The sequence below is a fragment of the Ochlerotatus camptorhynchus genome, unplaced genomic scaffold, assembly GCF_037179485.1.
Source record: "Ochlerotatus camptorhynchus isolate MF236.1 unplaced genomic scaffold, CSIRO-AGI_Acam_v1.1 ptg000007l, whole genome shotgun sequence".
In the NCBI taxonomy this organism is placed as follows: Eukaryota; Metazoa; Arthropoda; class Insecta; order Diptera; family Culicidae; genus Ochlerotatus; species Ochlerotatus camptorhynchus.
The window spans coordinates 3,350,154-3,377,500 of record NW_027040499.1 but is presented as its reverse complement, the minus strand read 5'-3'; the positions used below and the strand labels follow the sequence as shown (position 1 = coordinate 3,377,500).

At 43.2% G+C, this 27,347-nt stretch overlaps 1 protein-coding gene across 4 annotated transcripts in view; it reads left to right on the top strand.

Annotated features, from left to right (window-relative positions):
• The window catches only part of LOC135697683 (choline-phosphate cytidylyltransferase B-like), a 95,363-nt gene extending 88,963 nt beyond the window's left edge, over nt 1-6,400 (top strand). For all 4 annotated transcript variants that reach the window (XM_065217462.1, XM_065217471.1, XM_065217457.1 and 1 more), the window contains one exon: nt 4,117-6,400. In XM_065217462.1, the coding sequence (XP_065073534.1) occupies nt 4,117-4,869 (753 nt within the window). In that variant the 3' untranslated portion in view covers nt 4,870-6,400. The remainder of the gene's footprint in view (nt 1-4,116) is intronic.
• Nucleotides 6,401-27,347: the final 20,947 nt, after the last annotated feature.

Below are 27,347 nucleotides of genomic sequence, written 5' to 3'. Positions count from 1 at the left end.
CAGCGCCTGGATCAGGGTTCTACATTTTCGAAGCTCTAAAATGAACTCGTGTTTTGTTTCTCTCATACATACGTGTTCGACGCTTCATTTCTATAACGCCTAGCTAGACTATCAGCAAGAAACGAAAATAAAAAAAGCAGGACGCTTAGAAGGAAAGGCTGGCTGTGGAACTTCTCGTCGTTGCTTTGCTCATCGCTTTCAATGTAACTAACGTCGATTTTCTAGTTAAACGAAACCTCATTATGGCTTTCAATCCCCTTTCACGAACACTCTATCACCGCTCTTTCAATTTGTTTAAAATGCGGTATGTCCCGTTTTCGATCATAAATTAAAAATATTACGTGTAATCTTCAAGTGTTTTGACGTGAGATATGCTTTAAATGTGTTATTTCATTTTCCGTCATATACGTCATGAAACCTCTGTTGATGTGTTTCATGAAAGAGAAAACTATCAAAGTCGAGCGCTCTTTCGCTCATCCGTTTCACCGAAGCTTGAAAGGAAGACCCATGGAGCGACGGGAGAAAGAGAGACAAGCGATTGAACATTTGTTTGTGCACGCCGACTGAGGTTCTAGAATGCTGCGAAGCTGTTCGACTTTAACAGAAAAAGAAAGTCAGCAGTCTCTTCGTCGCATCGATTTGCTCGATTGAAGCTGATATTGTGACGCCCTGGCCTGGATGACGCTGTGTGAGTCCGTTAGTACAAGGGTCGGTTGATCTGCCGGAGTGATGCTCTACAACAGAACGCCTCAGCGCCTCCGGCTTGGAATCCTCTCTTAATCCGCTTATCTATTTTGACAGCGTTTGATCGCAAACTCGATGACTGAAATCTTTGGTTGTATTTAATTTTAGAACCAATAAAACTTTTCATACCACTAACTCTAGAGAATTTCTCCTTGTCTGGAGTACTCCCAAGTTTGAGATCTCACTTGCACTTTAGACTAGCGTTCTATAGCATTGTTACAGTGGTGTAGTCAGAACTTCTATCTGGGGAGGGGGGTTGCAGGGAATTTGAAATCACCGGGAAAAGCCCGTGAATTATGACGACAAATCGGGAAAAATATACTTTGTCCTCTTTTTGGAAAAATGAGATTCGGGATCTTGAAAAACTGTAAAAACCCTGAAGTAGATAGTCACAAAGAATTTTGCGGAGATTTTAGAATGAATTCTAGGGATAACAAGAAGGCATTTCAGCGAAAATTTTCAAGGGAGTTTTTGGAAGAGCTCTTAGAGAGTTTTGATTAGTATTCCGAGTAAATTGTGTGAGTTCATAGTAGATGTTTTAGGTAGTTCTGGGGAAAATTCCATGTGGATTGTGAATATTCTAAATAAGTCCTTTGATGAATTTTTAGAAAGTTCTAATGATATTATTAAGGCAATTTCGAGAAAATTCAATTCTGAGTAGTGTTTCCATTTCCCGGCCTTCAGGAAACAGCAGCTCTTCCCGGGCATCTGGAAATAATTATATTCAGTAACCAGATGGGTTAATCTGAATGTTCATCTTTTAAATTCAGGCTTTTCCTGAAATTGTCTTCACTTCCCAATAGGTGTTTTCTTCTTCCTTTCTCAGAAGTTTCTTGTTACATTGCCCAGAAGTTTCTCTTTTTGTCTCGGAATCTTCGTCCAACTTCCTCCGGATGTAGTTTTGCTTCAAATTATTTCCCTCGGTAATTTCTTCTGGGTTCTCCTGGAAATTGTTTTCGACCTCATTTCTAAGCTTATCTCGGTAGTTTCTTTGAGCTTCTTCCGAAATTTTCAACCGATTTCCCCTGGAAGATTCTTCCGATTTTTTCCCGACTTTTCTTCCGAAGTCTTCCAGAATTCTGTTTGGCATCGCCCGAGAGTACATAGGGGAAATGACGGCTTCGGCATGACAGACTTTTTTCGGCAACCCAAATTGAAACACTATTTTCACTTGATTTTCTTACGAAAACACTTCGCTGAATGCATGCAAACGATTCTTCATGCTTTCAGATTCAATTTTACTATATTTTTACCACTGAGAAAAAGCAATCTAGCAAGGTTTTCTTGAAATGAAACACACGCACTACAAATTGTAGCTGATTTCGAGTTGCCGATAATAGAACAGCAGATTTACATGCAGTTCAAATGGAACGGTTGCCGAAGAAAAACTGGTTGCCGACAATACTCGCTCTCACTAGAGAAGATTGGAGCTTTGTAAAAGCGTTTCAAAACAGTTTTTGACAATTCTTTCGACTGAAATTGTTAGAGCAGCTGGCAGCAAAAGATTGTAAACAAACCAATACTGCATATGTGTGCGTTCCATAGAGAAAAAGGCTATAGAAAGAAGGTCGCTGCTTAGGTTGCCGAGAATACGTAAATTCCCCTATCTGTTATTGGAAGATTCTTTCGGCTTCTTCAGGATTTATTTTTGACAAATTGAAACTTAAAACTCTTCTGGCATACGTTGGAAGTTTTTCCGGCATTCTCCAAAAGCTTTCTCTGATCCATCCCAGGGTAATTTTATTCCAGCTTCCTTCTACTGAGGATTAAGCTTTTCCAACTTCAGGAAGCTTTTTTTTACGAATTTTCACAGGTTTCTTTTTCGAATTCATCTGGAAGTTCTCCAAACTTCTTCGAAAATATTTTTAAATTAAACTGAAATGAAGTAATGAAATTGGATTTTCAGCCTGATTCTCAAATAAAACAGCAAATCATCTTCCATTTAATTCCACTTAAATAATTTTGGTATTCATGACAAATACGTATTTCGACTACAATGTGAAGTCTTCATCAGTGTCATTCTCACTAAAGACTTACCAAAATCTGACCCCTTTAAATACTCATCCACTTGTATCAAAATAAATTAAGTGGAATTTAATGGAAGATAACCTTTTTTGCTGTTTTATTATAAAACTGAAAGGTTCTCTCGAGGCTTCCGACTTCCCTGGAAGTTGTAACTGACTTCTTTCGGGAGTTACTTTTCGCATCCCTCAAAAGATTTTCGCGACTTCCCCTGTAACTGTTTTCGAAATACCTTCAGAAGTCTTTCTGGCTTCCGCTGGAAGTGTTTTCCAATTTTTTCCAGAATTTTTTTCAAACTTCACCCAGAAATGTCCCAATGTCTTCCGAAAGTTGTTCAAGTACCTCCCAGTATGGGTTCAAAACCCTTCTGGAGTACTTCATAGATGTTAGGGGACGGTTGATGGGGAATGTGTGGCTACAGGCAATATGAAGATGCTCAACGACCTTTTTGGAGGATGAACAGCAACGTTATTTGGTGCACAGGTACCTTCGGGGGTTGAGGACCATCGGAGGAAAATTTAAAGACTTTCGAGTATGTTCAGGGATAGAACAGGAACTCCTGAGGATGTTCAGGATTCTATGGATCATCAGAACTCTTGCAGGGAAATTCAGCCAGCTAACTAGATTTTTAGAGAAGTTCTATGAATGGGAAATCCTTACATTTAAATGTAAGGCTTCTCGGAGATGTTTAGAGGTTCAATGACCTTTCAGTAATAATGAATGACCTTTCGCGTCGTCTGAACTTTCTCGATCACTGTGATGCTCAAGGATTATCCATGGAATGATAAGAAACCTTGCAGGAATATTTTTGGTATTTTCCAGGGGATGTTTATGAACCTTCCATAAGAATTTGAAGTTCAGATACTTTTTGGAGATATTCTAGGATCTGCTGGGATTCTAGGGCTTTCCAAACACCGTGTCGGGGAGGGGGAGGGGGGATTCCTAGGGAAGTCACATATTAACGGAGCTCAATGAAATCTGGCATTATTCTTAAAAAATGATCAATTCGAAAAAATAGATTGATTTAAATAGATCGATTATGTGAGATCTTTCTGCAAAACTCGCCCAATACTATGATGTTTAGAAAATCCACAGATGATTGATGAAACAAAATCATGATGTGAATTGTATTGAAAACAAAAAAATAGTCCTTCGGCTCCGTTTCGCTCCAAGAGACAATGAGCCTACTAAATAAATATGCTGGAAAAGAACATCCACTGTTATCCAGATTCAAAGGAATTGCTCGATTTTAAAATTAGTACTCATATTTAAGACCATTCCAACAATCAATCGGTAATTCCAAGACATTCAACTAACCCACCTTTTTCCCCTCATGTTCTCTGCCCGCAGATCGTCCGTGATGCCCCCTGGGAGTTGGATGATGATTTCCTGGAGACACACAAGATCGACTTTGTGGCCCACGACGAAATTCCGTACAGCTCGGACGACTGCAACGACTTGTATGCCATCATCAAGGCCCGCGGAATGTTCGTTGCGACGGAGCGAACCGAAGGCGTCAGCACGTCCGACATCGTCGCTCGGATCGTCAAGGACTACGACATGTACGTGCGGCGAAACCTGGCCCGCGGGTATACAGCCAAAGAACTGAACGTGTCATTCCTGTCGGAGAAGAAGTTCCGCTTCCAGAATAAGATGGACGAACTGAAGGACAAGGTGAAGAAGGGCAAGGGCGACATCATCAGCAAATGGGAGGAAAAATCCACCGACTTCATCCGGACGTTCCTGCTGATGTTCGGCAAGGACAGTCGAATCTCAAACTTTTGGTCCGACTCGAAGAAGAAGCTGACGTCGGCCCTTAGCCCACCGGGAAGCCCCCACGGCGGAAGCAACAGCAGTTTGAACGAATACGGTGACGAAGATGGGGACAGTCCGGATTCGGTGCTGGATTCGCCACCAATGAAGCGCTCTAATTTGCTCAGATCTGGACTCAACTCGAGAAATCAACTGTCGGAAACCGAAGACGACGGGGAAGACTATGATGATGAGGAGGAGGAGGAAGATAATGAGGAGGAGTTTGTTGATTCGCGTTCGCGACCTGCTTCCAGCTACAGTCTGGCAGCGATAGCCAACGGTCAGCACTAGAAGTATGCATTAGGAGGAAGTGTGTGAGCGGTCATTTGGACGTTTGTTTTGTCTCAGCGCAAATCCACGTGTCTGCGGTGGGTGATCTGAGTGATCACGGAGGTTGCGTTGCCTTCTTTTTGCGAGTGAGAACAGACTGGATCTTCAACCGACTATGTGAAGAATGCAAAATTGAAAGCGAACGAGAGGACCGAGAGACTGAGAATGAGTGTGAGAGAGCAAACTGGAGTAAGCATGCGTAGCTAAATTTTCTGCATATATACCTATTTATTTAATTATTATTGCAAGTGTAGAAGCGAGAAGGTTTTGTTTTTATCCTTTCAATAGCAATCAGTAGCCTTTTTTCGTTGCAAAATGTTTCTTGTTACTTTAGCCCTATTACACCCAATTATTTTCATTTAGCTTTAGAGTCGAAATTACCTAAAAGTACATCCAATCGGCATACTTATACAAGGGCTTATTGAGTTTTATTCAGCATCGAGCTACATAGGAATGGTTTGAACTAATCCCTTCTACGGTACCGGTAGATAAGGATTGCTATAATATTGAAATACAGTAAACATGAATCCAATGAAAAGGCTGTTTCGTTTTTAATTTTTGTTTATGTGTAATCATTTTGAAAATATGGAGTGGCATATGCGAGGTAGTCGAGAGCTGATCGCCAGGTTTTGGTATTGAAATTATTTTAGGAATTTGAACCAAAGTTTTCAATTTCTTCGGAATGATGGTGAACGATTATATTTGTTTGAGACTGATGGCAACAGAATAACTAAACAGCACGCAGAAAAAAAATACTTTTCCAAGGCGAATTTGAACAGTACATTCCAGTGAAATTTCTTACACGAATCTTTCCGAATCCCACAGACAAAAAAATTTCTTCCTTCTCATAAGCAATCTAACGTTATAAGAATGTTTAAAACAAGATTAACCATATTAGTGCTTATCCCTCTCCTTAGCTTTGCAAAGACGTCTTTAAACTGTTGTTGTTATTGATGTGAGTAAGATCCCTTTTTCCCCGATTCATAGCTTTTTGAGAGTTGCCTTTTGAAATAGTTTATAGCGAGTGGAATGCTAATTTGAGCAAATGGATTTCCAAAGATTGAAGATTATCATTGAAAACCACCTTTGATGGGTTTTGACAAAACGGATGAAACAAAATCTGTATAGTTAACGACGTACTCAGTAGTGCTATTTATCGGAATGGTCAACTATAGTTGGTGGAAGCTTGTCGGCAAATGGTGGACATCGGTATGATAGGCGAAATAATATGATTCATAATAATCATTGCTAAAAAGCGTCATATTGTTAACTGTGTACCGAAGACAGAAACGAGAAAGAGAAAACAACGGACTAAAATATTGTGGTGGCGCAACATGGTTTGCCAGTTTTTAGACGCTACCAGTAGGCAGTAGTGGGTTGTTTGCATTGATAACATTTAATAACTTATTCACCAAATTAAAAACAAGACATGCAAAGAAATCCTTTAAATAAACATTTGCGGTAAAGTAATCATGTTATACCTACACACAGCTAGCATCAAGTATTTTCCTGGCGACATGGTTTGAAGAAGCATTGACCTTTCGACACTTAATACTAAATGATGGTTACCCTAATAAAAAAAAAACTACAAGGGACACCCGAATGGGGTTGTACGAACAGTTGACGTAGGACTACGCTCACATATGTTAACTATTTTGATCGAACGTTATTTAAAATTCCCGATATTATTATGGCATCCTCAGTGTTCACTCGGCTGTCGACAAAAGCAGACCACTCTCGATGTGTGCTACGCGATCGTCTGTTTTCTCGGCAGCAACCATTGTGTGGTCCTCCTCATTGTTCTTCATCAGCAGTTCTTTCGGTCGATGCGTCGTCGACTTTGGAAAGCAACCGTTTCGTGATGAGTGTGTGAGTGCTGACCACGTTTTGCGTCCATTGCTGCAATGGACGCGCTTTGCCCCTCGTTGGCGTACAACAATTTGCCATACAATGAAACTACTGGAAGCGGCTCCAGTTCTGATGGAGGAGGCTTTTTGGATAGCGGAAGATAAAGTGTTTATTGTGTTGTATCTTTTGACTATATTTTTAAGATGTATTGTATAGTGACCAAGAATCCTCGGCTCCGTTAAGTTAATTCGGTTGAGCCTTACCAAATAAATTAATAAACAAAAAAAAAATTATGGCATCCGTTGATTTCTTCCGAAGTACCCTGGGCTTTGGCAAAACCTTGAGGTAGTTTAATTAGGCTACCAGGTCCCAGGGCTGATCTGGATCTTTACCACATTGGAAAGATGCGCACTAGTGTTGCCAGATCAGTGTTGATGCTTACCAAAAGTGCATATGAACCCGCTTATAAAAACATATTAACAGATTAATCATCACCGTACATTGTTTATTGCTCTGTACTAATATAATAAATGATTAAGCACAGCATTTGAATTTAGTCGTAGTGGAAATCATTTGTTTTTTTTTTCCATCCTTTATTGAATTGGATTTATTTCTATAGGTATGCACGTTTGGAAAGTATCATCACAAAGATTCTGCACTCGGTCTACAGCTTGTGGGTGGGAAGCGTTGTGTTTGTTTTTTTTTTTTTATTTATTTATAGAGTCAATTCTTAGAAATACGAAGCGAAAGACAAATCAAGCATTAAGCACAAGACCTTCAAGAAAACTAACAACACGAAGTCTGGAAATGGCAATGTTTCATTCAAAATGTCAAGCATTTCAAGAATATCGGGTGAGACCAATCGAGTTTTGAAGATATTCCGGAGCGACGATCCATTATGTCAGAGGAAGGATAGAAGTGGCATATCCAGAAACACAATACAATACACTACAAGATAGGGAAGTAGGATTAAAGGTAAACAGGGAGTACATGGGAACGTCGAAAACTGTAAGTATACTCCGATCTATTCTAGTACTCTTGTAAAACACCTATTGTAAACCGGCTAGATAGTAGTCGTCGTCACCGGGACGCATAGTCATGTGAAGATTGCCAGATCCGTGACCACTCATGATAAAGCACACAAGGCTCTCAACATTAAATACATTGCATGGGTTGGGTCGCACAGAGGGTTGATTAGATGTAAATTGCTTTGAAACACCCGCATGAACGATAACCATAAGGAGTGCCCAACAACCTAAAGGGTGATACGGTCAAAATTTGGTCAAGGGAAAACGCGTGTAAATCGGGGAAATCGTTTATTTAAAAAATCAAATTAAATTTCTTTTTCAAGTTCAATTAGTATAAAATTCAGAAAAAATATTCAGTTAGGCTTCCGCTTTTCCAAATCCGAATTGCCGGGCCTTACGCTTGACCCCTGCCATCAGATTTTGTACAGCCACCTTGTCCACCTTCTTCGCCGCAGAAAGCCAGTTTGCCTTGAACTACTGCTCGCCCTTAGCAGTTTTTTTGGTCTTCTTTAGGTTCCGCTTGACAATAGCCCAGTATTTCTCAATTGGGCGGAGCTCTGGCGTGTTGGGAGGGTTCTTGTCCTTGGGAACCACCTGCACGTTGTTGGCGGCGTACCACTCCATGGCCTTTTTACCGTAATGGCAAGATGCCAAATCCGGCCAAAACAGTACGGAACAACCGTGTTTCTTCAGGAAAGGCAGCAGACGTTTATTCAAACACTCTTTCACGTAAATTTCTTGGTTGACAGTCCCGGAAGCTATGAAAATGCTGCTTTTCAAGCCACAGGTACAGATGGCTTGCCAAACCAGATATTTCTTTGCGAACTTTGACAGTTTCATGTGCTACCTTTCCCCTTCCTTTTGCCGTATAAAATTCCTGTCCCGGAAGCTGCTTGTAGTCGGCTTTGACGTAGGTTTCGTCGTCCATTACCACGCAGTCAAACTTCGTCAGCATCGTCGTGTACAGCCTCCGGGATCGCGCTTTGGCCGTCGTATTTTGTTTATCATCGCGATTTGGAGTCTTGTAAGTCGATAGTCCGGCTCGTTTTTTGGCTCGATGCACGGTTGTAGACGATACACCCAGCTTATTTGCGGCATCTCGGAGAGAGAGGTTAGGGTTTCGCTTGAAACTACCGGCAACTCTCTTTGTCGTCTCAGCGGCTTCCGGTTTTCGATTTCCCCCCGATCCAGACTTCCAAACGTTCCCCAAACACTTTAATTACATTTGTAACGGTTGATTTGGCAACTTTTAGCAATTTTGCCAACTTTGCGTGCGAGTAGCTCGGATTTTCGCGATGCGCGAGCAAAATTTTGATACGCTGCTCTTCTTGCTTGGACGGCATTTTGACAACTGAAGAGTGAATTCCAAAATCAAAATAGGAGCAACATTCTACACACACACACCTTCAAAATGAGGGGTGTTCAGGTTTTTTAAATGCAAAATTGAAAGAAATACGTCAAGTTGATATTGACCAAATTTTGACCGTATCACCCTTTATTCGGGTTATCATCCCAACAATATGTAGTACGGTGGCACGATTTGTGATATCGTTCATGTATGGTGCTCCCCCCACCCTTTAGGGTCGCTGACGCTCATTGAACGCTCTTTCGTTATCCGGTTGATTAAATGGATGACGGAGTTTGACGTCACACTCCTTCAGACGTTTAGGCGGCGGGTAAGCGAGAGGGATGGCTGTTCAGTACACGGAGACAATTTTACAAATGTATTTCTAATAGGTAAATCACAGTTTAAAACTCACTAATAATCTCTTTCAATCTCCTTTAATTTCTTTTTTTATTGACGGTGTGATGTAATCGATGCGCTATGTGACGAGAGCGCAAACTAAACGAGGCCATTTTTCAACGATACGATAATAACTTATGCGCTTTTCACACAAAACCTACCCAACCCTTTCCTTTCTACAATCCCTGAGCAGCTGGTTTACCATAAGTATACCTCGCAGAACTTTTTTAACCCCCATGGGTAAAGATGCTTTGTTGCTCACTCCTCTCCCCTTCCCTGGTGTATTATGGATGGTGTGAATATTCACATCGGTGACATGGCCCCCTTGTACATCATAAAATGAAAATGAAAATGAAAAATGACATCCGTTGATTTCTTCCGAAGTATAATAATTGATCAGTGTCCATTTTCCGTTTATTACTAATAGTATTTCCCTCTATTCTACGAGTCACGTAACTCTATCTCACCGGTGAGGTGCCCCTCCATTTGATTTGCATGTAGAGTCACCTCACACGAGGTAACAATAATTGTCACCTCACCGGTGACAGAGAGTCACGTGACTCGCAGAATAAGGGGGATTATTTTTCAGTTCATGTGTAATTATTCTTGTGTTTTGGAAATATTCCAAACTAACTCTTTCTTTGAAAATTGTGGTGGCCCTGAAAAGGGCCGTTTCGATGGTTCGTGGCTCTGAAAAGAGCCGTTTTGATGTTTTATGGCCCTCAAAGGGACCGTTTTGGTGATGTGGTTGGTTTAAGGGGAATTATTTTTGTCTGCCGAGCGACAAGCAAATTACCCGGCTGTTTGCCCTAGGTAAAAGTGTAGCCTTTAAATTAGACAGACCTCAACTTTACCATGAACAATGTTTATCTTCTTTGCATTACAGCCGGCGTTTCTTGTCAACTCACCGATTCCTGCAGCCAAGTAGACTGAGGAACCGGTATCAACATTTGGTTTAACATTTCAATTGGTTAGTCTTTGGCTCTTCATCTTTGTTCCAGTTAATTGGTTATTCTAATGCGATGATTGCGTTTAGCGCTAATTTACAGGATACCCTTTTATGGGATTGTTTTCGTATGAATTTAAAAATTTGATAACCTACCTACTTGAGCACTGGGACCTACCTAACTACTTAAACTAGGTTGCCAAATCACGAATGATCTGGTGGTTTGATCGCAGACAGGCGACTCTGAACCTTTCCAGCGTGGAAGTCTTTCGCTCCTCGAGTGTTTGAAGACCGGCCAGGTGGTGAATCTCAGAATTACGAGTTCGCGGTGGACTGTTAAGGATCATTCTAATGATCTTGTTTTGGATCCTCTTAAGCTTTAGGTGGTGGCACTTAGCACAACTCTCCCAGATTGGCATACCATACTCAATAGCCGGCAGAATGATCTGCTTGTGGACAGCAAACTTGTTTTTGAGGGACAGGGTGGACTTCCTGTTTATCAGAGGGTAGAGCGACCTGATCAAGATGTTACACTTGGTGGATGTCTAGTCCACATGGGATCGGAATAGCAATTTGCTATCGAGGGTGAGACCAAGGTAGACTACTTCACTCGACCATTCAATAGGAGTGCTATCAACATGGACCTTGACGTTAGCAGGCGGAACAAGCCGAGGTGAATTCGAGTGTGGAAACAGAATGGTTTGTGTTTTAGCTGCATTGATACAAATCTTCCAGCTCTTGAAATAGTCGGACAGAACATCCAGGCCTGATTGTAGGCCAAAGCACGGATCACTCGACCCTTATAGATGATGGAGGTGTCATCTGCGAACATTGACACGATTCCACCACCCGGCAGGGGAGGAACGTCTGACGTGAAAATGTTGAATAGGATAGGCCCAAGTAGGCTACTCTGGTGAACCCCTGCATCAACGTTGAACGTATCAGAGGGGACATTGTTCAAGTAGACCTGGAATGATCTGCCCGACAAGTAGTTTTTGATGATTTTCACGAGGTACATCGGAAAGTTGTATCGATACAGCATGTACACTAGACCATCATGCCAGACATTGTCGAACGCCTTCTCGACGTCCAACAATGCCATGGCAGATATATTGGAAACGGACTTGTTCCGCTTGATGATGTTAGTAACCCGTGCGAGTTGGTGGATGGTAGAGCCGAATTGCTCTTTGAGAAAGATGTTATTATCACTTGAAAACACCAGCAGACGGCTCAGTATCAATTTTTCGAGTAGCTTCGAGATGGAGGACAAGAGGCTGATGGGGCGATAGCTTTTGGCACTGGTAGGATCTTTGCCAGGCTTGCGTATTGGAATCACTTTGGCTAACTTCCAGCATGCAGGGAAGTAGCCAAGCTCCAAACATTTGTTGAACATGAGGGTAAGATTGGTTGAAGAAGTCAATACTCAAGTTTTTCAACTCGAGGTTGACTACACCATCCATATCCGCAGCCTTCATGTTTGTAGTGCTTCTAATAGCTGCTATCACCTCATCAGCCGATATTCTACTATCATCATGCACTACTACGGGGGTGTCAGCGACTCTAGACATTGCCTCCAGAACGGCAGGCCCATGGGGGCTCACCATTGTTTGGCCAAGATTATGTGAAATAGCAAAATGTTGGCCAAGAGCATTGGCCTTTTCAACTGAGGTTATGAGTAGGGATGGGTCCAACTTCTGGTCAACAGAGGAAAGTGGAGGGATCGGTCTCGACTTATGTTTCAAAATTTTGGTCATCTTCCAAAATGGTTCTGCACAATCTGGGAGAGAGCGAATCTTGTTGGCAAAATCGTTATTTCTGAGTTCCACCATCCTGGCCTGGATAATTTTGGTTAGCCTATTGACATTGGTCTTCAAGTGAGGCAGCCCAGAACGCTAGAACTGCCTACGAATGGTGTTACGGAGCCTGATAAGATCTTTGGTTGGGCTGTCAAGGATCAGAGTATGACTCACCTGTCTGGATGCTGGTTCGCGTTGCTCCCTGGCACGGGATATCACCTCTTCGATGGTTTGCAGACACTGATCGACTTCTTCGAACGACTCCGGTAGGACGTCGTAATCGATTGCAGTGTCCACACAGCGCTGATACTGCTGCCAGTTGACACGATGGTAATTTCGCCGAGAAACTTGAAACCTATTGGCCGAGGAACCTACTTCGGCCACCACCGGATAGTGGTCCGAGCCGAGCTTCCTATTGCCCTAGGCTTGATGCTTGGCGTTCAGGTCGCCAGCAATGACGAAATATAGCCTCCGTCGTGTTAGCTTGATGATGTCTCTTCGGAGGTCTGCGGCCGAGCCGTTCCTAATGTTGGTTTGCTTAAGGGCAGTAGACCGCGATGATGGTGATTGAACCAAGCAATGGGCTCACCTCAACTCCGATGGCTTCGATAATTTTCAGCTTGAAGCTTGGTAGTAGCCGGCAGCTGATGTTCCGTCTCGCAGCGATGGCCACTACCCCTCCCCCGGAGCTGGTGCGGTCAAGCCTTACGAGCCGAAAGTCGGGAAGGAAGACGTTCAGCTCGGGCTTCAAGTGAGTCTCGGTGATGACGGCTATGTCGACGTGCCGTTCGTTGAAAACCTGGAATTGGCTGGGCCGCAGCAGCAGCGAGACGATGCTGAACTGTCCGACTGTTGGGAACCATTTGGATACTCGCAGGATTGGCTTGTTAGTTGTTGAGCGGAAGCGGGGCTAGGTTCGGAACATGTCGACGGGGCTGGAGTGCTGGGTACTGGACTTCCGTGAGTACAGGAGGTGACCGAGCTGGTTGTTGATTGTAGCCTTCCGACGGATATTAATGAACTCCACTCGCTTGGGACATCTGCGATTGGAGTCTTGGTGGTTTCCACCGCAGTTGACACACGTTTGCTCGATGTCATCGACTTGCTCACAGGACGCAGTTGAGTGAGCTCCAGCACACTTGCCGCAGTTTGTCTTCATGTGGCAGTTTTTGGTGCCATGGCCATATGAAAGGCAGTTCATACACTGCGTTACCGATGTTGGGGTTTGTAATGCTCCCAACTGATGATGACCTGAAACAGGTTCCGGATTTTGGATCTCAGAGCCGCAAGACTGGTGGATCCCTTCGTGAAATACACCAGGAACAACTGATCACGGAAGCTGGTGTTGTGGTTGGGACGCTGGTTCATCGGGTACACTGCCTCAGGCTTGAGTCCAAACCGCTCCAGCTCGGATTTCACCGCAGTCGCCTCGAACGATGGTAATCCACAGATCATGCGTGAAGAAGTCCACGTTGTTGTCCTTTAGGAAACATCCTATTTGTTTATACTCATCCACGCTGGAGCACATGATTTTGGTACCGATGCTGCAAAGCTTGAAGCGAGGCAGCAGCTTGTGTTTTGTCAGTTCGGCACCCAGCTTGGCAACACCCTTCACCGGCGTGAAAAGTGGGGGAATCCGCTTTCTTCTTGCAATGGGAACGCCGTTACTGATTGGCTTGCAGTACTCGTTTTCCGGCGTCATCCTGCGACGCGCTGGGCTTGATTAGCACCTTCTTTGAAGGGCCTGCTGCTGACTCATTGGCACGTTTACGCACCATTTGTTTCCGGTTTGCAAGTTCAAGTAAACTTGCCAGAACGCGAGAAGGTGACGACACTTCCACGGCGCAACGTGACAGCACAAAACGAAACAAAATCGAATCGAGAACTCGAGCGAAAATACGGACTGAACAGCTCAACAGGCGACTTTTTTTGACTTTAAATGATCTATATTTCTTGAATTTGTGTGGTTTACATGTATTACTTATTAAGTGACACAGACGCGCCTTTTCAACTTTAGTTCCTTTGAAATTTCAATTATTATTAATTACAGTTCCTAGTCCTATCAGGCCTGTTTTAAGAATGACCACCTTGGTGGGATTGGTTTGTTTTCGAGCACAGGCGCGATGACACTGGTATTATATAGTGGCTGCTGGTGACTGTGACTGCAGACACGTGATTGGTTAATTGCCTGATTCAGTCATCTTTAAGCACGTTGTGGTGCATCAATTTTGCTCACGCGGGTTTTGCTTCTTGAAAAAAAAACAAAATCAAAATTTACTCTTTAAGGGGAAATTAATTTGGTTGCCCTAAAAATGACGGTTTAGGTTTGCGTGCATGGTTGTAGGTCGAGTTCAAAGCAATTGATTCCCTATGCTCACACGGGTTTTGCTTCTGGCAAAATTATGAAAATCAACTCTTTAAGGGGAATTATTTTTGTCGCACTGAATAGACGAGTGCACGGATGGATTTGAGTTCACTCACTCGATAAAAAGTGACACAACAGCGGGGCCCTGTTTACTAAAAATGAACATATATGTGTTCATTTTTAGTAAACAGGGCCCCGCTGTTGTGTCACTTTTTGTCGAGTGAGTGAACTCAAATCCATCCGTGCACTCGTCTTTAGGACGGTTTTGGTTTGTTGTGCATGGTCGTCTGTCGAGCGGCAAGCAAATTACCTGTCTGTTAGCCCTTGGAAAAATTGTAGCCTTGATATTAGACCGATCTCCACTTTACGATGAACAACACGCACTATATCGTGACGCCACTTACTACAGGTTCGTATTCTTCTGGCAGCGGCGGGTTTGATGCGTTTGATGCACGGTACCGGGTTGTTCGATCTTTGTCGTGGTTGGGGAGTTCTGAGATCTGTAAGTACTTTCGCCACCGAAACGGTGAACTAGTTTGATGTTCTTCGGCATGATAATGACGTGCTTGATGAAGATGGCCAACAGTGGTGTTTATCACCATGAGCAACTGTACCCCAACAGTGGCGGTGTGGCTTCTTCACTACTGCTATGGCTAGAGCGCTCTTGCAGGCAGCCATGGTAGCAAACTGCTTGCGGGGAGCCTTTCCACCGGTCCGTATGTCGTATGTTGGGGGATCGATATGAACTCGTCCGAAGTTCCAAAGAAAATTCGGCTTCGGCTTGTTTCGTTTGGGACCAACTATGTGATGGCTGTGTTAGGAAAGACACCTTGTGGTCTAAGCATATGTATGGGAAATTTTGATGCCACCAATTTTAGTTAAATTTCTTAGGTGTTTAACTATTTTTATAATTTGTATTATATGCCACAAAATTGCTAAATGAAGCCCCCGTCGAATGGCATATTGCATGACATATTTCACATTAATGCTTTGGAGAAATATGCGTTCAAAACCTGACCCTTTTCGTTACATTCTCATTTTTCGTACTCGCAAAGTGTACCCCCATATAGAAAATAAAGAAGTAGTCCCCGCACGCGTCGTTAAGCAAAATAACCATAAACATTAGTAGCTCTTCGTATGTATGTATGTGTGGTGGGTGATGCGAAGATGGATCGCAAAATCGGTTAAATTTGAGCTGTCAAATCGAACCATCCCGGTATGAAGAAACGAGTACAAATATTGCAGTCCATCAATATAGACGAGTGCACGGATGGATTTGAGTTCACTCACTCGACAAAAAGTGACACAACAGCGGGCCCTGTTTACTAAAAATGAACACATGAATAATACTCACGTAGCATTTGAAACGGGCCTATCAACTTTTGTCCACGAGACTTGTTAAGCCTTTTTCGCGTGAACCGAAGTACGCCCACGAAAATTAACAACACCATTGGGCACGAGGGGGACGACTCTATCTACGATGCAGGAAATATTGTGTTTTGCTGTGGCTAGCTGAGTAGATAAAAAGAAGATTTATCACGATTTTGAAGATTTTCTGCAAAAAGATGATGCGCGATGCAAGTAGATGCGAGAAATGAAAGAAGATTTTTCGAAGATTTATTCGTTAGTGTGAGATTTTTGGAGCATCTAGAATTGAGATTTAGATGTGTCGCCCCCCTCGATTGGGCAGGGGAAATTCTCCCCTTCCTGATAGTGCTCTTGGTTTGCGTGTGCGTACTCCGGTTCTCGTGAAAAGGACCTAGCAAATTATTTACAAAAGTTGGTAGGCCCTTTTCAAATAGTACGCGAGCATAATTCATGTGTTCATTTTTAGTAAACAGCGCCCCGCTGTTGTGTCAACTTTTTTTTTCAGTAGATGAACAATAGTTCACCCGTGCACTCGTCTATGAAAAATAATCATGTTCACCTCGAGTCATTCTATTTAAAGGGTGATACGGTCAAAATTTGGTCAATATCAACTTGACGTATTTCTTTCAATTTTGCATTTAAAAAACCTGAACACCCCTCATTTTGAAGGTGTGTGTGTGTGTAGAATGTTGCTCCTATTTTGATTTTGGAATTCACTCTTCAGTTGTCAAAATGCCGTCCAAGCAAGAAGAGCAGCGTATCAAAATTTTGCTCGCACATCGCGAAAATCCGAGCTACTCGCACGCAAAGTTGGCAAAATCGCTAAAAGTTGCCAAATCAACCGTTACAAATGTAATTAAAGTGTTTGGGGAACGTTTGTCGACAGCCAGGAAGTCTGGATCGGGGGGAAATCGAAAACCGGAAGCCGCTGAGACGACAAAGAGAGTTGCCGGTAGTTTCAAGCGAAACCCTAACCTCTCTCTCCGAGATGCCGCAAATAAGCTGGGTGTATCGTCTACAACCGTGCATCGAGCCAAAAAACGAGCCGGACTATCGACTTACAAGAAGGTAGTGACTCCAACTCGCGATGATAAACAAAATACGACGGCCAAAGCGCGATCCCGGAGGCTGTACACGACGATGCTGACGAAGTTTGACTGCGTGGTAATGGACGACGAAACCTACGTCAAAGCCGACTACAAGCAGCTTCCGGGACAGGAGTTTTATACGGCAAAAGGAAGGGGAAAGGTAGCAGATGTTTTCAAGCACATGAAACTGTCAAAGTTCGCAAAGAAATATCTGGTTTGGCAAGCCATCTGTACCTGTGGCTTGAAAAGCAGCATTTTCATAGCTTCCGGGACTGTCAACCAAGAAATTTACGTGAAAGAGTGTTTGAATAAACGTCTGCTGCCTTTCCTGAAGAAACACGGTTGTTCCGTACTGTTTTGGCCGGATTTGGCATCTTGCCATTACGGTAAAAAGGCCATGGAGTGGTACGCCGCCAACAACGTGCAGGTGGTTCCCAAGGACAAGAACCCTCCCAACACGCCAGAGCTCCGTCCAATTGAGAAATACTGGGCTATTGTCAAGCGGAACCTAAAGAAGACCAAAAAAACTGCTAAGGGCGAGCAGCAGTTCAAGGCAAACTGGCTTTCTGCGGCGAAGAAGGTGGACAAGGTGGCTGTACAAAATCTGATGGCAGGGGTCAAGCGTAAGGCCCGGCAATTCGGATTAGGAAAAGCGGAAGCCTAACTGAATATTTTTCCTGAATTTTATACTAATTGAACTTGAAAAAGAAATTTAATTTGATTTTTTAAATAAATGATTTCACCGATTTACACGCGTTTTCCCTTGACCAAATTTTGACCGTATCACCCTTTATGAAGTGATGTAGGGGAACTAGGGACAAGAAGCATGAATGAACATGTAAGCCAAGTTATTTTTTCTAAGCATCAAAATAATTTCCCTAAACTTTTTCATCAACAAATGGTGCATTATGCAAAGTGCAGCTTGACAGCGTTTGCTCTCAACTGATGGCGATGAATCGATGGAAACTAATGATTTAAAATTGGTTCATTACTTGACTAGCCTATTGGTCCCAAGCAGTGCTGCAAAATCTCGACAGTACACGGTGATATTGACAATTCTGCTTTGGTCACTCATTTGAGCTAACAGTCATAGTCAAGGCAAACCATGTCAATTGTCAATGACAATGGTGTCAGTGACGAACATGTGCAGATTTGTTTATTAGCTAAATTTGTAACAAAATTAAATGACTTGAGCAAAACAATTCGATGGATCCATTTTAGTGAACAAGTATCTACGTCCTGAGCTACTTTGATAACAATAATGTGACACAGAATGTACTAAATTACACTTTTTGTTACCAGGTGAATCTTTGTCATTGACGAAAAAATGAATGAGATTTTGACGAAGGTTTTTTTGAGGATCAAGTCTGTCAGTGACTATATGACGAACAATTTTGTCAATATCGCGCGAAAGTCTGTCAATGACAATGACAAATCTCAGCACTGGTCCCAAGCAAATCGATTAACGTTTGAGACGAAATTCTAGTACCACACTTTTTTTTTTTTCTTTATTAAAGAGACTTTTAGCCTTGGGCTGGTTCGTCTCTGGGAATCCCAGATGGGGAATCCCCTATTTGACGGGGGTGGGAATTCCAGAGGGAAATTACCCTAACAACATAGTTTGGATCCCAGAGGGGATTTCCGAAAAAAGGCGTGGGGCCCCGGAAACAGAGTTTTTAGCTACGGAGTTTTTAATTTGGTGGCCCTGGTAGGGAACCTCCGAGGGTGGGGCTCCGAAACGGGTCCCTTAGTTGCTTAGTGGCTGTCTTAATACTGTCATTTTGTTGGAGAATTCCGTTTTCGTTGCGTTGGTCTGTATAGTTGCTGATGTGGGTGGTTGGTTGTGAGATTCTGGTTCCGAGTGTGATCTGGTATGGTGGTGATGATGATGATGGTGAGTTAGGTGATCAGATTAGATCGAACAGCTCAGCCGCCCGCAGGAAAGCTAAAAGGGCTGTAATTCTGGTAAAATCGTTACCGAGGGCATCGCTGATGCTTCCTGGGATGTCGTAGCGGGTTCTTGGTGCTTCGTATTTCGGACAGTGGCAGATAATGTGATCCACCGTTTGAGGAATTCGGCATAGATCACAGATCCGATGGAAAGGGTCGTCTCCCTTGTAGTTGTGGGAGATGTTTGTATGATGTGTTCGAAGTCGGGAAACTATGACCTGCTCTCGATGTATCGGTGGGTCCGCCCACCTGGAGATGTCTCTTTTATTTTTTCTGATGGCAGGGGTTTCACTGGCCGCCCAATCGCGAGCCCAACCTTCGTTGGTGATTTTTGATACCCATTTTTTGAGGTCCGGACCAGGTACAATTCGCGTGTACTTGGCCATACGACGACCTGAGTTGGCTAGTTGGTCCGCTTTTACGTTACCATGAACCCCACAGTGTCCAGGTATCCACACAAAGACTGTGTTGTTTGGCGCGTGTTCCTGTATAGCCTGGATCCAAGGGTGTTTGCTCGTATCGGATTCCAGTGCGGCTACCACGCTAGCGGAGTCGGTGAAGATGGCTATTGGTCGGTCGTCGGGAATGGTGGCTGCAATGAAGGCGGCAATGGCTTCCGCAGAGAAAATGGAGCACTGATCCGGGAGTCTATGGCATTCCGCGAGGTTTGGACCGAAAATCCCGATTCCTACCTTTCCCTGGGCTACCGAGCCATCTGAGTACCGAATGGTGTATCCTCCGTATTTCCGGTTCTGGAGTTCGAGTACCGCTTGTGCCACCACTGCAGGATTGGCACCAGCTCTGAATTGGTGTTTGATTGTGTGGTCGGTCAGAATCTTCGGCATGTTCCAACCCCTCGCTCCGACCCAGTAAACCTTGGATATTGGGGGGAGAGTCGGGTTGGATGCTTCCCTGAGTGAATTGTTCGCCTCCGTGAGGAGGGAATCTTCCTTGTCGTCTCCTGATGTCTGCTGGTAAAGTCCGATGGCTCGTTGGCAGATAGTTTTGGAGATGAAGCGATCAAATGGGAGCAGTCCTCCTTCGATGCAAGCAGCTATTCCGGGGGTACCTGGCAAAAGACCCGAACAAATTCGGAGAGATTGTTGATAGACCGGCGCTAACTTTTCGATCAATCGGGGCTTGGCAAGGAACGTAGCTTCGATTCCGTAGGCTAGGCGCCTACACTACACTATGTTTGTTTTGATTCGCTATGAAAGTTTGACAGATACAATGAGGGGTTCGTGGATTTTTCTGTTTCGAGGGGTGCATCGATTAGCTTGGGACCGAAGATAGTACCAGACCTAAGCCAAAAAGTTAAGCACGTTTCTTCGGGAACTTTTAGTCTTAGAGTTACCTCTATGGCCATAATCAGCCATTCCAATTATGGATACAAAAATGTTTCGATGGTAGGGGGAACTTCCTCCACCACGAATTAGACGAACATTGGTTTTCAAGCTTTACCTGTGTTCGTAACAGCTCTGATAGCGATGGCTCACACTTAGATTTTTTTACAGGAGTCAGTTTTTTTTACTGGGTTTTTGAATTACTGAGAAACTCGGTTAAAATTCAAATGACCGTTATTCGTAAAGATTCGATAAAATCGACAAATTTTATTTTTCCTAACTAAACGGAGTTAACAGAAGTAAGTCTGTGAATTTTCGTATTACATTTTCTCAACTTTGAACTTTCTACAGATTTTTTTAAATTTTACGGAACAGTTCCGCAATTCAAAAACTCGATAAAAATAACTGACTGGATAAGTGTGTATGCTTCCACTTCGTTTATCAGCTCAGATCAGCAAACGACGTTCGATATAATTATTTACATCATCGTTTTGAATGATTTGCGTTATGGGGCTGAATCAACCTTATGCATTTCCATTTAGTATGACAATCATTCTGCAGAGAGCATTACGCATTTCAACTGAAGAGGGCATCCCTTCTCATAACAATTTTCATCCTGTAGTCGAGAGGAAAATCATCTGATTTCAAAACAACCGTCATCCGGATGCAGCTATCATTCGAAAAAGCGATTTCGATGTTTCATTTTGAATGGTCTGAGGTTTCATTCGATCAGAAGATAGTCTGCTTAAATGAACATTTTATTAATATTCAATAGGTCACTATTGAAAAATACACAAATGTCCAACTGTTGCAATGGGGATCAAAATCTCACCGATTGCCTGCAAGAAGCGCTTTCCCTAACACAGATTTAAAAATCGAATTCGATGCGGTCTCACTGAACGGTGCTCATTCAATCTCCGTGTGTGGTGGTGTCCGGTCGTCGGTGTCAGCAGCAGCAGCAGTAGCATCAACAGCAGCAGTGCTTTCGGCGTGTGGCATTGTTCTCCAGTACACAACGAAAGGCAGCCTGCAAGCAGCGAGCTGCAGATCCCACATGAGCATCCATAGAAGGAGAAAGAAGCCGCACCGCTATGGATCGGAAACAGTTTCTTCGTGAACCGCTGCGGGTCATCTATGCCAAGCGCGTCACCCTGGCTCCAAACAACATACTGCTCGTCAGCCTCATCCACGTTGAACACCCTAATAGCTCAGCATTACTCAACCATTACGACAAAACGGTCCTTTTTAGGATTACCATAAATTATTGTTGTTTTAGAGTTAATTTTCGTTGAACGCTCGCTCGCTCTTTATGCCAGCCACATCACCCCCAAAGCTATTTGATAATGTACCCAGCAACCGAACGTTTGTCATCAAATGCGTAAAAGTATTGAAGTGGTACAGTCCGCATCGTGCTCTCTTGCCGTGCGGATCTTTTTGCTTTTTGCTTAAGGAAGTGTTACTACTACCTAAAGCTACAACAAATTTAAACAGCACTTTTCAGTGCTCAACCTGTAAAAATTGTCTACCTTGTTCAACTCTTATTCCTCTTCGATCCTTGTTTGGACCCTACCCGAGGTAATCCTTCTTGGATATCGATTTGGAAAATTCCTCTTCGATTCTTCAGATTCTTATAGAAATCTGCTTGGAAGTCCATTTTAGTAAAAATTTACTGCCGCCATGGCGCCTAAACGCAAAAGAAAGGGGCAAACTCTTGACCCCCCTTCTGATGAAATTAATTTGAGTAATCAATTTGATTTGCTCACGGATGATGAGAATGATCCATCATCCAAGAAAAATTCTAGTAAACTTTCCCGGCTTAATGCCAAGAAGGAAAAGATTCCCCCTATTGTGATAACCACTTCCGATTTCCATGCTCTTCGCATGGAACTTTTGAATTTCGTGAAAGTTAAGTTTTCACTACAAATTGGACGTCGGGGTGAATGCCGTGTATTGGCTGAAACCTTGTCTTCTCAAGTATCTTACTGAGAAGAAGCACATTTTTTTTACTTACGACACCAAAACTGAACGTGTGTTCAAGGTTGTCATGAAAGGACTGACCAAAACTGAACGTGTGTTCAAGGTTGTCATGAAAGGACTGCCCAGTGGTGAATCCCTGGATCAGATCAAAGATGAACTGGCAAAATTACTTGGAGTTGTGCCACTCCAAGTAATCAAAATGAAAATGAAATCCCGTCCTGGCGATTCGCGCAACGGGATTTCTAATGATTTTTATTTAGTTCACTTCAAGTCTAGTGAACTAAACAACCTTAAGGCCTTAGAAAAAGCTAGCCTTATGCTCCATGTCCGAGTGAAGTGGGAACACTTCAGGAAGACTGGAGGAAATTTCCAAAACCTCACTCATGGCCGTAAGTGCCAGGGATGGGGTCACGGAACTAAAAATTGCTACATGCCAGCTAAATGCATGAATTGTGGTGATTCCTCTCACGCAAAGGACGACTGTCCTGTGAAGGAAGATCCTAAGAAATTTAAATGTTCAAATTGTGGTGAAAACCACAAATCCAATTTTTGGGAATGTAAGACTCGCAAAGCGATCCTACAATATCGTTCTAACCGTCAGGTAGGAAACGCTCCACGTTTCCGACCAGGTACAAATTCCTCTGCTGTTAACAACGGTCAGCGAGGAACAAATTCTACATTCGTACCCGTAGTTACAAATATCACCCCTGCTTCAAATGTTTCATCTGTACCTACTCCCCTCGCTGCTAACAATGTTCAGCGAGTTAATGGAGCTACCTATGCTGCTATTGCAGCGGGTAGAAATCAAAATACTAACCAACGTTCTAACGGAAATTTTGACAATTTCTGACGTAAAATGGTCACTCCATAAAATTGAGAGGTGGAAGCATTACTATGACTGTGATGCAGCAGAAAACGAAGGTGGCACGGAAACAGACCTTGGAGCACGTGCAGGAGACGATAGGCTACTGGCCCCTGATCTTTAAGAAGTTGAGGAGGAGATCGGTCGACTGAAGAACAACAAAGCAACTGGTGTAGATCAACTACCAAGTGAGCTATTGAAATACGGTGGTGAAGCACTGGCTAGAGCGCTGCACTGGGTAATTGCCAAGATTTGGGAGGAGAGGATATTACCGGAGGAGTGAAGCAAGGTGTTGTATGCCCAATCTACAAAAAGGGCGACTAGTTGGATTGCTGAAACTACCGCGCGATCACACTGCTGAGCGCCGCTTACAAGGTACTCTCCCAAATTATACGCCGCCGCCTGTCACCATTTGCAAGAGATTTCTTGGGCAATACCAGCAGGAATTCATGGGTTCATATTCGTGATTCGGCAGGTTCTGCAGAAATGCCACAAATACAACTTGCTTACACACTTAATTTTTTTCGCCGAGATTCCAATAGCCGAGTAGTTCTGCAATTTATTTTGCTGAGATTCAGTAAAACAATTGCCGAGACTCAGCCAACAAATAAAATGTTGCTGAGATATCAGCTAACAAACAGATATTTTGCAGAGATATCAGCAAAAGTTAATGCCGAAGTAATCGGCTGTTGGAGATTTTACCGAGCTAGATTAAGTGTGTACACATCATTTGTTCATCGATTTCAAATCCGCATACGACACAATCGATCGAGATCAGCTATGGCAGATTATGCACGAGTATGGATTTCCAGATAAACTGGTGCGATTGGTCAAGCCAACGATGGATCGAGTGATGTGCGTTGTTCGAGTATCGGGGACACTCTCGAGTCCCTTTGAATTTCGAAGGGGGTTACGGCAAGGTGATGGACTTTCGTGTCTGTTATTCAACATCGCGTTAGAAGGTGTGATCAGAAGAGTTGGGATAGACACGAGTATTAAGACAGCTTCTTGGCTTCACCGATGACATCGACATCATGGCACGGAACTTTGAGACGAAGGCGGAAACGTACATCAGACTGAAGCCTGAAGCTAGGTGGATTGGACTTGCCATCAACGCATTAAACACAAAATACATGAAAGGAAAAGGTTCTAGGGAAGACACCCCGAGTTCAGATTGACGGTGACGAAATCGAGGTGGTCGATGAGTTCGTGTATTTGGACTCACTGGTGACCGTCGAAAATGATACCAGCAGAGAATTTCAAAGACGCATTATGGCAGTGAACCGTCCCTACTTTGGACTCCGGAAGACGTTCCGGTCGAATAAAATTCGCCACGAAGTTGACTATCTAAAAGACGCTGATTAGACCGGTGGTCGTCTACGGCCACGAGACCGTGACTATGCTCGTGGAGTACAAACGCGCCCTTGGATGACGGAACGTGGAGGAAGCGAATGAACCAAGAATTACACCAGCTGTTGGAAGAACCATCCATCGTTCACATTGCAAAAATTGGGCGACAACGGTAGGCTGGGCATGTCGTAAGAATGTTGCACGACGACGCAGTGAAAATGGTTCTCGAAAGCGCCCGAACAGGAACAAGAAGAAGAGGCGCGCAGCGGGCAAGGTGGATCGACCAAGTAGAAGGTGACCTGCGGACCCTTCGCAGACTACGAGGCTGGCAAAGTCTGGCCATGGATCGAGTAGAGTTGAGACGACTTCTTCGGACAGCAGAGGACAACAAGGCCTTAGCCCGATTGCAAGCCATAAAATTCATCCAAGAACGAAAAGCCGTGGAACTGTGATATTAGAATGAATTTGGAGTCTTAACATAAAGATGGAACCTAATGACCATGACATAAAAATGAACCTGGATGGCCATTGGAACGTCCTCCAGAAGATCCTGATTATCCGTAAAAGTGGATCATCGATGAAACTGTGAAAAAAACCGTGGTTTTTTTTCGAAAACTCTTGGAACTGCGATTTAAGATAGAATTTAGGGTCGTGACATAAATATGGATCCGGATGGCCATGATACTGTCCTTCAAAAGATCCGGAACATCCGTAAATTTATCATACTGTGAAACTAATCCTAGAGCTCTGCAGTTCTTTTTTAAACACTGTGATATAAGAAACCTCTGGATCACTTTTACGGATGTTCTGTATCTTCCGGAGGACGGTCCTATGGTCATCCAGGTCCGTGTTTTTTTATCTTTATTAAGGAGACTTTCAGCCCTGGGCTGGTTCGTCTCCGGTACGCGTTTATGTCATGACCCCGAATTCTTTCTTATATCGCAATTCCACATGCTTTGGAAAAAACCGTAGAACTCTAGGATCAGTTTCAAGGATTGACCATTTTTAAAGATGTTCTAGATCTTGCGGAGGATGGTCCCATGGCCTTCTAGGTACATGTTTATGACACGAACGCAAATTAATTTATATATGACAGTTCCAAGAGATTTCGAAAAAACCGTGGATCAATGACACTTTTACTGAATTTTCGGATTTTGCGGAGGACGGTCCGATGGCCATCTGGGTCCATGTTTATGTCACGATCCCAAACTCATTCTAATATCGCAGTTCCTAACGTTTTCATGAAAACCATGGAGCTCTCGGATCAGTTTCGTGAATTTTCCACTTTCATGGATGTTCCGAATCTTTCGGAGGACGGTCCCATACCCATCAAGGTTCATGTTTATGTCACGACCCCAAATTCATTCTATCATCTCAGTTCTTAGTGTTTTTTCAAAAACTGCGGAGCTCTAGGATCAGTTTCATGGATTGATCACTTTTACGGATGTTCCGGATCTTCCGGAGGACGGTACTATGGACATCCAGGTTCATGTTTATGTCACAAGCCCAAATTCTTTCTATCATCACAGTTCCTAATGTTTTCAAGAAAACAACGGAGCTCTAGGATCAGGATCGTGGATTTACTACTTTTACGGATGTTCCGGATCTTCCGGAGGACGGTCCCATGGCCATCTGGGTCCATGGCCCAAATTCATTCTTATATCACAGATCCTAATGTTAAAAAAACGCGTAGCTCTAGGATCAGTTTCATGGATTGTCCACTTTTACGGATGTTCCGGATCTTCCGGAGGACGGTCCTATGGACATCGAGGTTCATGTTTACGTCACAAGCCCAAATTTTTTCTATCATCACAGTTCCTAATGTTTTCAAGAAAACAACGGAGCTCTAGGATCAGGATCGTGGATTTACTACTTTTACGGATGTTCCGGATCTTCCGGAGGACGGTCCCATGGCCATCTGGGTCCATGGCCCAAATTCATTCTTATATCACAGATCCTAATGTTAAAAAAACACGGAGCTCTAGGAACAGTTTCATGGATTGTCCACTTTTACGGATGTTCCGGATCTTCCGGAGGACGGTCCCATGGCCATCCAGGTACATTTTATGTCACGATCCCAAATATTTGTTTATATCACAGTTCCTAATGTTTAAAAAAAAACCGCAGAGCTCTAGGATCAGGATCATGGATTAACCATTTTTACGGATGTTCCGGATATTTCGAGGACCGTTCCGTTGTCTCCAGGATCCATATATAGGAACCATGACTGTGTTCTGGCTAGTTGTGAACATTTGTGCCCATTAATCTAAATTACAGATCTTGCGCCACTTGCAAAACCCTACAAACACACCTTTCAAAAAAACGTGCAACAACTCTTTTCGCTTTTTAAAAAAGTAGACGACTCTATTTTCAAGTTTTTTGCAATCAAAATCATCTAGAAACCCTAGGAATTCTAAAGGCACCACAATTTTTGAAATTCATTAAGAAATGGCTAAGTTGTGCCATTGCAAACTTGCCGTTACACGTTTTTCGGAGGCTTCATAGTCGGCGTAAAGTTTTTTACCCACCGTATTCGGAGTGTTAACAGATGTTTCCATTTGGCATACTTTCCTGATAAATGGAAAAATGCAAAAGTTGTTCCAATTTTGAAGCCGGATAAAAATCCAGCTGAAGCTTCTAGCTACCGTCCAATAAGTTTGCTTTCTTCAATAAGTAAACTTTTTGAAAAGATAATTTTAAATAGAATGATGCTTCACATCAATACGAACTCAATTTTTGCAGATGAGCAGTTTGGATTTCGCCATGGGCATTCA